Consider the following 13110-nt stretch of genomic DNA (forward strand, 5'->3'; position numbering starts at 1 on the left):
AGAATGGACTGTAAACTACTTATTAATATTATTAAGGCCAATCATAACATGTCTTTAAAATAGTAGTTCTCAGCTAAAGTAATCTGTGTTTCCTGGAGGACATTGGACAAAGATTAAAGATAAGTCAGTTGTCACAACTCGTTCTGGGGGCTGATGGGTAAGCACTATGAGCATCCGGTGGACAGACACTGAGGATGCTACTAAAATGCCCTATAGCTCAAATGTTAATAGTGCTGAGGGTGAGTGATGCTGCCTTAAAATATTAGTGGAAATAATGATATCTCTGTGTAGTTAAGGACTTGAGCACAGGGGGTAAACTAGAACAACCATCAAAAGCCAAAATGAAGTGAAAATACTTCATGGCATTAAACCTTGATTTTTCTATTAACCACTTGGCAGAAGATTTCAATAAATATCACACAATTCTCAAATAAGATTGTTAACTGTCACTCAGATACTTGCCTTTGGAGAAGCATGCATGCATGTGTTCATAGTTTAGAAATATGATTGCTGAAACCATAGAGCAACAGAACATGTGTCTTCATTGACTTCCACATCTCTTAGTCCCCCCTCCACCCCCAGTTGTTAACTTAAGCTGTACACTTTTCCCTGCTCACCTTGATGCACCAACCTGATACAGCTTCTGGTTTGCTTTCGAATTCAGAAAAGAGGAAGCAGAAAAGGATCAATAGAAATTAAGAAAATCAGATGTGTGGAAAAAGTCAACCTTGAGGAGCAGACACCCGTGGAGAGACAGTACCCATTTCAGGTAAACGGGGGAAGAGTCTGTTTAATATTTTCTATTGTTAGCTCAGTGTGCCCAGGAAAATAGCCATATTGCAAAATGACCCCTTGAGACATTGATAATGTTTAAAATCACCCCAAGTGTGTACTGGCAGTCTATCAGAACCCCCACTGGCCAATTTGCTTCTCTCAGAGGCAGGGGAAGCAAGATGAGCGTGTAAGCTACCATGCATTGTCTGACCTGCTTCAGGTTTACCATCTCTTTAATGGAACACTGTGGGCTGTCTCTCTTCTCTTGGGTAACAACAGCAAGTAGGAAGCTATGCAGGATTAAATACCAGCCCCACCCCATGTGTCTCCAAGGAGACTGCAAAATAGAAGGTCATAATACAGGGAGAGTGAGTGTTAAGATGGAGGTTGATGTACATTCCTTGCTCCTTGCTCCTCACTCCAATATGTCAGGAAAATGCTCTGTTGGAGGTCATACTTGGGTTGGGAAGGACCAATAGACCTTAACTAGCAAAGATGGACAAGCTAACAGGACACACTAAACAGCAAGAGCCAAGGCACTGGAGGCTAAAAGAAGAGAATGAAAGAGACCAGCCTAGAGAAGCAGGTGCTGTGATACTATGTACGACTCTGCATTCCATGTTAATCAACTTTGATTTTACATTTAAAAGCATTTAGGGTATGTGTGTGTGTGTGTGTGTGTGTGTGATATGCTCCCATATGCCACAGCATTATGAATGCGGAGTCAGAGGACAGCTTATAAGAGTCAGTTCTTTCCTTTTACCATGTGAGTTCAGCGGATCAAACTCAGGTCATCAGGCTTGAAGGCAAAGCACCCCCCCCCCTTCCCAGCCACCTTACTGGCTGGCCCCATAGCTCCCAAAGTGCCTTTGTGAATGGTTCCAGGGGAGTCAGACCTACTATAAAACTATCACCTAGTTGGGGAAACCAAGGGAGAGGATACCCATGGAAGCAACCTCAAACCCAGCAGTACACAGAAGCTACTCAATGCCACAAATGTTTTCCAGCCCTACAGAGTTCCTAGTCCACTACTTGTGAGTATATACCCAGAAAGATACAGCACAACTTAGCTGGGGTGGTGATGGTGCATGCCTTTAATCCCAGCACTCATTGGAGTAGGAGAGACAGGCAGACCTCTGTGAGGCCAGTCTGGTCTACAGAGGTAGTTCCAGGACAACCAAAGCCACACAGAGAAACCTGTGTCAAAACAAAAAAACAATAACAACAACAACAACAACAACACACACACACCCATCACAACTTATCCCTGCGTATACTTGCTCATTTTGTTAGAAAAAAGAAACTACATACTCATATATAAATAAAAGAAAAACTATTGAAGTAGGAGGAGGCCAGCTACTAGGAGATCTTTTATAAGTGGTATATATTTTTTTCCAATTGTAAAAGAAGCCCGATCCAAAGAAAGTATTGTAATTTTCAAACTGGGGCAGGTGTATAAGCATGTGGTTACAAAAAGAGGGCACTGGGTGTTCTGCCTGTGGAGGCAAGATGACACCAGGTGTCCGGCTCTGTCACCCTCTAGCCAATTCCCTTGAGATAGGATCTCCTACTGATCCTGGAGCTCCAGGAATCTTTCTCTGTGACTTCCAGAGGACAGGACTTTCAGGTTTGGGTGCAGCATGCCCGCTTTCCTTACCCATAGAGCCATCTCTCCAACCTCATAAAACGTTTCTACTGGTTAGAAAGACCACAGACAGCACTTCTAAGACATACGTAGTTTACCATATTAAATGTAATTCCAAATTTAATATATGTTCTATGAGAAAAAGGTTTATTTCTGTTAACATAAAACTTTACAGGTATGCCAGATTGAACTATGAAACACTTGTATCAAAATTCATTGTTTTTTCCCCCCATCCAGATTGTGTACAAAGATGGGCTTCTTTATGTCTATGCATCAAATGAAGAGAGCAGATGTCAGTGGTTGAAAGCACTGCAAAAAGGTAACAAAATGCTCTAATGAAGGCTTGAGTTGTTTTCCTGCAAAGCTCAGGTTGTATTCAGGCTTGCTTTTGCTTTCTCAGTGTTACAGGCAGGAAGCCTGGGCATCACCATAGCTTTCACACTGAGCACAGAGCTAGCTATTGTGTTTTCCCTGGGCGTGGTGGAGGAGGGGGTGGAGTGGGGGCAAGGGGCAGGCCAACTGGGCTTCCTGCTGTGCTTCAAGTCCTGTTGGGACCATACTGACAATGTTCATAAACAGCGTTAATAAGGTCTGACCACTTGCCACTTGCCAGCCACTCTATCAAGCACGTGTTGCATCTTATTACATAATCCTCTTGAGGACTCTGTGGACAAGGGCATTATTAGTCTTCATTTTTTTTACACAAGTTTAAAAGAAAACAGCCAAATGCCACAAACCTTCCTAATGGGAATCTCAAAATTCAATTGCCTGAATCCAGCTTTTAAAATCACTATATTTTAACCTAAGTCACTAAATTTTGTCCTAAACAGAGAATTTAAGGAAGATTTTATTTGTGATGTTTATGCCGTTTCAGTAATAAAGAAGAGCATTGTTATTACTAATTTGGTGCCATGATGTTTTCCTCTTTTTGGTTTTAAAAGGGTCATGTTATAAGGATGATTTGTAACTCAAATCAGTGGCTCTACTGGTACAGCTTTGGGTTTTAAGGTTTCCCCTAGACAGGGGAAGATTTTGTTTTTACATTTACTTTTAGATGACAACAATATCTCAGTATACCTCCCATTGCACACACCCATTCCACATCAATGCAAATAGGTCTTTTCCCACACAAACTTCTCCATTTTCCCCTTTATGTGAGAGGACTTAGCAATCTATTTTGTAGAATAGTGAAGTGGTCCATTAGGGTGAGAATTCTCCCTTATTATCCATAATCATCTCAATGAAGTTAGATGGGTCTCTCTGTAAGGACCAGCCAAATCTATACTCTGTCTGTCTCTCATATGTGTGTGTGTGTGTGTGTAATGTGTGTATATATATGTATATATATATTACATCTATAACACATCTGTGCCTCTGTTTCCTGACCTATAAAATGAGGAGCATATTTCTTTTCTCCTATAGCAATTACATTTATGAATGACTCCAAAATGTAATACAATATCGTCTCACACATAGGTCATTGTGGTTATAGTCAGGCTTCCAGGAGGAGCCCTAAGATTTTGCTTCTCAGCCATTCATCTTTTGAGGGAGTCTCCTGGGGCTCAGTTGTCATGTGGATACATACTTCCCATATTCAGCTTTTGTTTAGCTCCATTTATGGGCTCTTGTTGAACTATGCACGTTGTCCAGGCTTTGGTGAGGGAACAGGGTAATACACGTGAGGGTTTATGGATAGAAAAGGAGAACAAAGAGACAAGCAACAACACATCTCTTGGTCCCTCACAAAATTGTAGTGTCTCCTTTCCTAGCGCTGATGAATGCTCAACAAAAAGTGTTAATAGTGCTTTGTACTGGAGGAGAAAAGACATCAGTCTTTGGAACAAATCCATATTTACCTTCTCCCCCACAGAGAGTGCAAGGCAGGCAGTCTTGGGATTGGGTAGCCATTGGAGAATGTCAGGGACACAGGTTCAGTCTAGCCTTCTGTTTTACCATTCTTACAGATTAGTAAGAAGGTTCTAAGCTGTCATAGAAGCTCCCCCCCCACCCCCCCACCCCCCCGCGTGCCCCTGAAAACTTTTGTTCCTGCTACATTTCTTAGTACTATGGCTCATATCTGTAGCTGGTCTTTGCTACTTTGGGAGTTCTTCTTTTCCCACACTTTATCCTCCTGAGTTTCACCCCCTATCACTATATAGGAGAGAAACAAGAATAGGGCGGAGAGAGAGAAATAGAGAGTCTTAAATCTAACTTTCTTTCTTCTTGTTTCTTCATTGAGCATAACTAAAAAACCACAGCCAATCCCACTGAATGACCAACAACCACCAATCCCACCTCTTGAGGCCCTAGCATTCATATAACCTCTGAAAAGTCCCCAGAATTCCAAACATCACACAATCACAGAAACTATCTGTGGCTGGCAAAACTATACCTCTGCTAGAGCAGGAGGCAAATCATAGTCAGCTGCTGCGGACAGTCCAAAGCAACCCCATATTCCGCGACTGGGATTAAAATGAAAGCATAGTCTTATAATGTTTCTTTGTCTTTAAAAGAACCCTAAATTCTAGAATTCTCACTACACATACCCATCTATAATATGCTTTGGAAAACAGTATCTATGTATGTTTTTTTTCCAATCTCTGTTCTGGAGAACAGAGAGGGTGAGTGACAATGTCATCAAATTAGCAAACTAATTTGCCATGGGAAGAAAAAAGGCTCTCTCACTTAAATATTTCTCCTTATGAAGTTTCACCAATTTGCTCCGTATCAGTCTCTTTAACTCTAAGAGTCATGATAGCAGTAACAGTCAATCCTCAGGGTTGTCGGACAGAGATGCACATGAGAAAAAAGACATAAACTCACATACAGTTGTTAAAATATCAATAAGTGTGGGAATGGTTGCAATGTGTACTTTCAGAAATCATTGGAGAATTAGTTATCCAGGAAACCAAATCCTTTTAGTTGGAATATCAGAAAGCTTGACACATTAAAGAGTAACATCTTAGACAGCAAGAAAGCATGAGATCCCAATGATTATTTGGGACTAAAATCAAAAGTTAGCATTTTATGATCTTAATTCATTCTGTCATAATTAACATTTAATACTCATTCGTTTTTCCTTGGGGCCAGCATTTTCAGCTAAATTGAACTGAGATGTACTAAATAAGTGTCATTACTAAAACCTACTGCTCACTGGACAACTGAGGCTAAAGACTTATATATAGGATTTTATATCCCCTCAGTGATCCAGCACGATATTAATTATTATTCCTTAGGTTGGGTTAATAAAGGAGGAACGAGATTCTCTTGGTTTCAAAGTTAAGGATTTTCTAGATGAGCATAAAATGAAGAGGATGGAGTTGAAGTCACACATAGAACCAGCTCTTCTCAACTAAAAAAGATGCTTCTTGAGCTTTTACCTAGTAAACCTTTGGAGGTTTCTCTGCTTTATTGCAAAACTCATTAATTGTTTCGTACATAGAGTATAACATTCCAAGATTAGAATTTAATTTGTCTAGGCTAACATCACCTTATTCTCATAATTCACTTTTCCACTACTGGAGATGGCGCCCAGGACTTGGTGTCTGCTAGGCAGGCGCCCTCCCACCAAGTTGCACCTTAGCTCCTCTAATATACACATATTCTAGAAAAATAGCCTCTAGCTAGGTGTGGTGGGGGAGTCCTGTAGTCCCAGCATTTGGGAGGTGGAGGCAGGAGAGTCTGTTGTGATCATAAAAAGAGAAAGAGGTGTAAGAATATTTTTTATGGTTGGTGGGAGAAGGGGGCCCATGCCGAGGCATCCCTTTCCCATGAGGGACCACACACACAATTGTTAGCCTAGGTGATGTTAGCCTAGACAAATTAAATTCTAATCTTGGAATGTTATACTCTATGTACAAAACAATTAATGAGTTTTGCAATAAAGCAGAGAAACCTCCAAAGGTTTAGTAGGTAAAAGCTCAAGAAGCATTATTCTATAGAATAGAGTTTATTCAGGGCATGGGGAAGGGAGTTAAGGGGTTAATAGAGGCAGAGAAAGGCAGAGAGTAGGTGAGAATAGAGAAGTAGAGGCAGGCCATGACCATGTGGAGAGAGTAAGGACAGGAGGGGTGAAGGGAAGAACCCAAGAGGGCAAGAAAGAAGCTAAGAGAGTGAGAGAATAAGAGAGAGAGGAGAGGCCAAGAATCCCCTTTTATAGTGGGCCAGACCTACCTGCTTATTGCCAGCTAATGATGGGGAGGGGCATACCTGTCTGTTGCCAGGTAGCGGTGGGGTGGAGCTTAGAATCCTAACAGAGTCAAGAGTCAAGGTCAGCTTTGGCCAAACAGTGAGACAAAGCTAGATTTGTATACATGAGACCTTGCCTCAGAAAAAGAAAAGGTAGCTTCCCACTCCCTCAAATTATTTAACCCTTGGAATAAGGATTTCAAAGTCATGGAAGACAAAAAAAAAAAAAAAAAAAGACAGGAAACTATTCTAGCTCAAGGACAACTAAATAACTAAATTTCATACATAATGCTGGACCAGAACTTTGATCAGAAAAAAAGTAATTTAAAGAACATTTTTGGAACAATTGGAGAAAATCAAATATAAAACATATTCAACGTCCAGAAATTGACAATTTGCTTTACACTTAGGTAAGAGAATATCCCTATTAATTCAAACTGTGTGGGAAAATATTTATGGGTGACATTATTTAAGTCATATATCTGTTATTCATCCTAAATTATTAATTGAGTACTAATTATAAAAATTATGTGTGTCTTAAAGATAGAGAATCAGAAGAGCATTATAGTTAACAATTGGTGGATCTAAAGAAAGGGTGGGAAAAGGATATAGTGCATGATTCTTACTGTACCTTTGAAACTTTTCCAAATGAAAACCCATAGTAAGTACATATTCTCAGAAACTCTTTTTTTTCCTAAGATCTAGTCCTACCATTCAGCCTACTACTCCCACCAAAGAACATCAGGTGCTGTAACCCAGTCAGGACCTTTCCATATCTACATATAAAACCTTAATGACAAGCTAGTCAGTGTATGCATTTTCCCTAGCTCATCCATGTCAGAATGATACATTATTATGCTGTAGTTAGCCTGTGGTTTATGCTGTGGTTTCTGTTTATTCTTTGAGTTTATTAACTTCCTGGTGAAAAACAGCTGCTTTGGTAGACACTAGGTCTGACCTCAGTTGCTGGTAAGTGAGATTGTCACTGTGCTGAGATTATAGTATTTACTTATTGCATTGCTTCTTTTGGGCCAATGTCTGCTCATGTCTTGTATCCTTCCTGCTTGCCCTTCAGAGATTCGGGGCAACCCCCACCTGTTGATCAAGTATCACAGTGGCTTCTTTGTGGATGGGAAGTTCCTGTGTTGCCAGCAGAGCTGCAAAGCAGCCCCAGGATGCACTCTCTGGGAAGCATGTATGTGTAATGGGACCTTGGGGTGGGTTGGGGCGGCCACTAGCTCAAGCCTGCCCAATGCCAGATTAGTTTTCCAAAATGCAGTCTATCGATTGACATCATAGCAACACAGCTTTGTGAATGCCAAGTTAAAAATGAAGTCTACTTTCAGTGTCAGTTGAATTGTTCTCCCTCAATATTAATATATGCCTGTTTTTCATTTCATGAGAAATGTTTATAAAATTGAAACCATAATAAACAAATAGGGAGAAAAAACATGAATTTGGATCAGTAGGGAGGTGGGGAGAATCTGGGAGGAGTTGGGGGAGGGAAAGGAATATAATCAAAATATGCTTTATGAAAACATTTTAATAAAAAATTGAGAACATGGGTCAAGAATGGCCCATTAATACCTCTCATAAGTCTGTAGTTTAAAACAAATGCATTAGAATTAAAATGTGGTGAACATATCACCACAAATCAAACTGCTAGGTTTCCCACTTAATAAGAAAATGGCAGCCTAGAAAGATGATTCAGTGAGTAAGAGCTCTGGCTGTTCTTCCAGAGGTCCTGAGTTCAATTTCCAGCAACCACATGGTGGCTCACAACCATCTATAATGAGATCTGACATCCTCTTCTGGAGTGTCTGAAGACAGCTACAGTGTAGTCATATGCATATAATACATAATTCTTTAGAAGAAAGAAAATGAGAGGCTGGAGAGGTGGCTCAGCAGTTAAGAGTACCAGCGGCTTTTCCAGCTTTTCCTGGGTTTGGTTTCCAGCACTCATCTGGCACTTCACAGTCTGTAACTCTGGTTCCAGCAGAGCCAATGCCTTCTTCCAGCCTCCTTGGACACTGCATGCATGTGGTACACAGATACATCCAAGCAAAGCACCCAGATAGGCAGGTGTGATGGCAGATATTTGTAATCTTGGTACTTAAGAGCCGAGTCAAGAAGATCATAGTTTGAAACTAGTCTGAGCTACATAGCAAGTTTAAGACTAACCCTCACACTGAGACCCTGTCTCAAACGCACCACACACACACACACACACACACACACACACAGAGAGAGAGAGAGAGAGAGAGAGAGAGAGAGAGAGAGAGAGAGAGAGAGAGAAACAGACAGAGACAGAGAGACAGAGACAAAGAGATCAATTCTTTCTTCTTATATAAAAAAGCAAAAAAACTCATGAAACAACCCTACTTATTAAAAACATATGGCAAAAAATACAATTTTAAAGTGTAATAGTCTTAATTATCATATATGCCAACATGATGATGGCTAGCATCACAAGATTTGTTTAGAGTGATTGGTCATTCTGTACAGGTGTGTTGGATAACATGTGGAAAGGAGGTATAAATTGCTTGCTGGGTTTAGAGGAACTTGAACTTTGAATCCAGGCATTGCAGTCTGTCAGTTGCTGGAGGTGGAAGAGTGCTGTTTGAGTTGAGCATTACAGGAGAACGCTCCAGAATTGCTTGCAATGTTAAGTCTAAGTTCAGTTGATTCCTTGAAAGTAGATCATGGTTCTGACTCCCTGCATTGGGTGTTTTCCTTGCTTCTGTTTGCTTTTCAGATGCTGATCTGCACATTGCCATCAGTGATGAGAAACACAGAGCTCCCACTTTCCCAGAGAGGGTAGTAAGTCCGGGTTTAAATTCTTTTTAAGGATGGGCTCTTTGCACACGTGTCATTCTATTTTGTCCTAATTCACCCTCTCTTCTACCTCACTGGTTCCCTTTCATATTCTGCGGCATGCCCTAGGTATTCCATTATCTCTCATTTCCTTACATTTTCTCTCGTCCCTCTTTATTATTCCTGTTTTTATTTTATGATCTAAACATGTATAGATTTACACACAGAAAGACATATATACATTCTTATATACACATGTGCACAGAATTCTAAATTTAGGTTCTGTATATGAGAGAAAATATGCAGCACTTGTCTTTCTGGATCTGACTTATTTTCCAGTTCTCATGTTTTCCACTGAAAATGTCATGATTGTGTGTGTGTGTGTGTGTGTGTGTGCGCACACATGTGTGTGTTTACAGCTGAATTCAATTCCATTGTGTATATGACTCCCATTTTTTATCTAGTCATCAGTTGATGGACACTACGCTTGTTCCATTTCCTTGCTATTGTGAATAGTGTAACAATAAATGAACAGTACACATGGGTGTGTGTTACAGCTCTAGTTGGGGACATAAACCTGGGAAGCAGGCCCTAAAAAATGAGGCAGACTAAAGTCTCATGCAATCACCAACTTTATTCAGATCATCAGACAATTTATATTTTGAGGGTATTCTGACAGGTTCAGAAGGTCAAATGAGCAAAGGTCACATGAGTTTAAGCCATATACAGTCACAAGGAAAACCGTGCTTGGAAACTTCTTTGAACTAACAAAAGTAAGATGTTGAATAATCTAAAATAAACCCACTCCTATTTACTACTCTACCTGGGAGGGGCACGAAAGCACATGCCAAGAACAACCCATCTTATGGAGAAATAGAAGTTACAAAACGTTTGCCCTGTTCCCTTGGAGTTATCTCACAAGCTCTCAGAAATCTTCTCACACAGCTTAATTCATGGACCGTGTTCCAACAGGTGTGCAATTATCCTTAAGTCAATAGTCTAAAAATATTTGCAAACAGAGTAGAGTAAATAAACCAACAGTTGCCAGATTCAAGACTAGAAAATGTGGCGTTCATACGAACTTCTCAGGGAAGAGAGGAAAAAAACACCTATGAGCTATCACTTATATCTATAGTTAGTATTAAATAATGTTTCCAACACAGAACCATGAACTATTAGGTCTTTTGGTAACCAGCAAACCTATATGCAAACCTATAAGCCACAAAAAATGCACTCATGAGAGACAAATCTTTGGAATGGTATCACTCATAATAGACAATGCTTCTTTTCTTACAAACATGGACAAAGCTACCTTGTGAAAGTATCCTGGTGAGGAAATGAGAGTCTGTGGAATATGAAACATTAAACAGCATAATTCATTCCCTCTGTTATTCACCCCAAGCCATTTAATGCAACTTCTCTGCCTCCAGATAAATTCTTTGACAGACTCCATAGTTTTCCAGTCACTGTAGTGTAATGAAAATCTCCCTCAATTACTGGTCATTAGAGAGAGGGGGGAGGGGAGAGGGGCTAGGAAAGAGAGGGGAGAGGAAGGAGAGGAGAGTTCAGGACAGCCAGGACTACAAAGAGAAACCCTGTCTTGAAAACCCAAACCAAAACAAAATACCAACAGCTAGCTTCCAAAGTGTCTCCATCTGCTGCTATAGTTACCTTTCTCTAAGTTACAACCTCTTCCTTTCACCTTACTTTGGTATGCAGCAACTGGCAGCCTGCTTTGGGGCAGAGATCTTGGAACCACTGGGCCTTCTGACGCTTTCAGGGTAAAGCCAAGTAACAAGAATATATTGAAAAAACTACATGCTTACATAGCTATGCATGGTCCTATTTAGTAGTGATGGCAGCTGCACGAGCTTTCCAAAACATCTTTATCTTATGAGAGAATTGTTTCAATTTACTGCTGAGGGCTAGATCCAAATAGAACTTTATGACAGGAAAGATGTCTTGATATTCAGCCCTTAAAGCATTTACCAAACCACAAGTTTACACTAGGTTATCCTACCTATTTTAGAAAGAGTCCCTTCAAGATGGTTTCTAGCCAACTTGTAACCAGGGATGGAGCCTTTCTACAGAAAAGTAAATGATACTTAGACAGCTCTAGATCATCCAAATATATGCAACTTGCCTGCCTCTTTCTTCTGTTGATAGGTATAGTCTTCCATTCTTAATATTCCCAGGCAGATGGCAGCCTATTCAAATCCTAGGAGGTGTTTCAAGTGGCCTCTGGGTTCCCTAGAATATCATCTGAAATGGCATCTCTTGTCTATGGTGTGTTTTAAGTTCTGATATTTTTCTTTTTCTGATAAAAACATATTATTTTCTTGAATCAACACGACTGACAAAATCAACTCATTAAAAAAATACATTAGGTAGTATTCTCCAGTTCCATGCCCATACAGAATTTCAAAATGTGACATTATTTGGAAACAAGATGTTTTGGGGCATAATTTATAGTTAAAGGTCAGGATGAGACTATACAGGGCGAGAGTGGGCCACAAGGTTGAAGGCTGATGCTTTTGTAAGATAGAGGGCAGATAGCAGTATAAAGACCTATGCAGACACTTCCCATCCCCCTCCTCCCATCGTGTGTGTGTGTGTGTGTGTGTGTGTGTGTGTGTGTGTGTGAGAGAGAGAGAGAGAGAGAGAGAGAGAGAGAGAGAGAGAGAGAGAGAGATTGTGCTTGGGCATGTGTGATGTGTAGTACTAGGTAGAGAGTGTATTTTCTGAATAAGGAGAGGAGGTAACAGCCCTATAGTCATTCTGCTTAGATTGCATTTGAATAATTTTATAATGAATTTATCTTTGGAGAGAACCCTTCTTTGAATTTTATCATTGATGGGATGTTTTATAACAAGTAATTCTAGGACAGTAAATCCTCAACTCCAGATAAATGATATCCCTGAAACAAAAAAAGGAAAATACAATGCAGGGAAAAAAAATCAAATTTAGGGTTCATACAGAATGAATTTTTAATAGAGTCTAATGTATACTCAGAAAAGCACACAAATATGCTCATCTTGTAAATTTTCAAAACTGAACCAATCTGTGTAAAACACATTCAGATTAATAGACCATCAGGAAATGCCAGGGGAACTGAGGTTTTATTTCAGCTAGCACATTAGTCGAGCAATTGCTAGCCAGCTAGATGTTCAAACTCATTGATTGTTTGCTTGATTTACCCAAACACATCCTCATACAGACAGACAGACAGACAGACAGACACACACACACAGTCACTTGTGTGTCTTTTATGGTTCAGTTTATGGGAGTTTTTATTTTTAATAAGTGGTTATATTTTATTCTCATTTCATATAGAATTCTATCATATGGTTATACTACTAAACTATTCTCTTTTTTGTCCTAAGAAATTACCACAAATTTGGTGGCTTAAAGCAAGATGGCTTACTAAGTTATTGCTTCATAGTTCTGAATTTTAAAAGCCTAAAATGGGTCTAGCTCACTGTTTCTTCTGGAAGCTTTCGGAGCAATCTTTGCTTGCCTTGCTTAGCTTCTGGAAGCTTTTGCGGTCGTTCCAGATGCCTTCCTTCATCTTCAGACCTGGAGGGGCAGCAGCTTCTCTGCTCTCTGCCTCTACTTGCACAGTCACACGCCCTACCTAGTCCCTTGCAGTCTGATTATATCAGGCCCATCTCTATCTCCCAGAATAACCC

At 40.1% G+C, this 13110-nt stretch overlaps 1 protein-coding gene across 2 annotated transcripts in view; it reads left to right on the forward strand.

Annotated features, from left to right (window-relative positions):
- The window catches only part of Bmx (BMX non-receptor tyrosine kinase), a 57429-nt gene that overhangs the window by 8671 nt on the left and 35648 nt on the right, over positions 1 to 13110 (forward strand). For both annotated transcript variants that reach the window (XM_052171550.1, XM_052171549.1), the window contains 4 exons: positions 665 to 769; positions 2657 to 2738; positions 7683 to 7802; positions 9363 to 9427. In XM_052171550.1, coding sequence (XP_052027510.1) covers positions 665 to 769; positions 2657 to 2738; positions 7683 to 7802; positions 9363 to 9427 — 372 coding nt within the window. The remainder of the gene's footprint in view (positions 1 to 664; positions 770 to 2656; positions 2739 to 7682; positions 7803 to 9362; positions 9428 to 13110) is intronic.

Source organism: Apodemus sylvaticus, chromosome X (genome assembly GCF_947179515.1).
Source record: "Apodemus sylvaticus chromosome X, mApoSyl1.1, whole genome shotgun sequence".
NCBI classification, from domain to species: Eukaryota; Metazoa; Chordata; class Mammalia; order Rodentia; family Muridae; genus Apodemus; species Apodemus sylvaticus.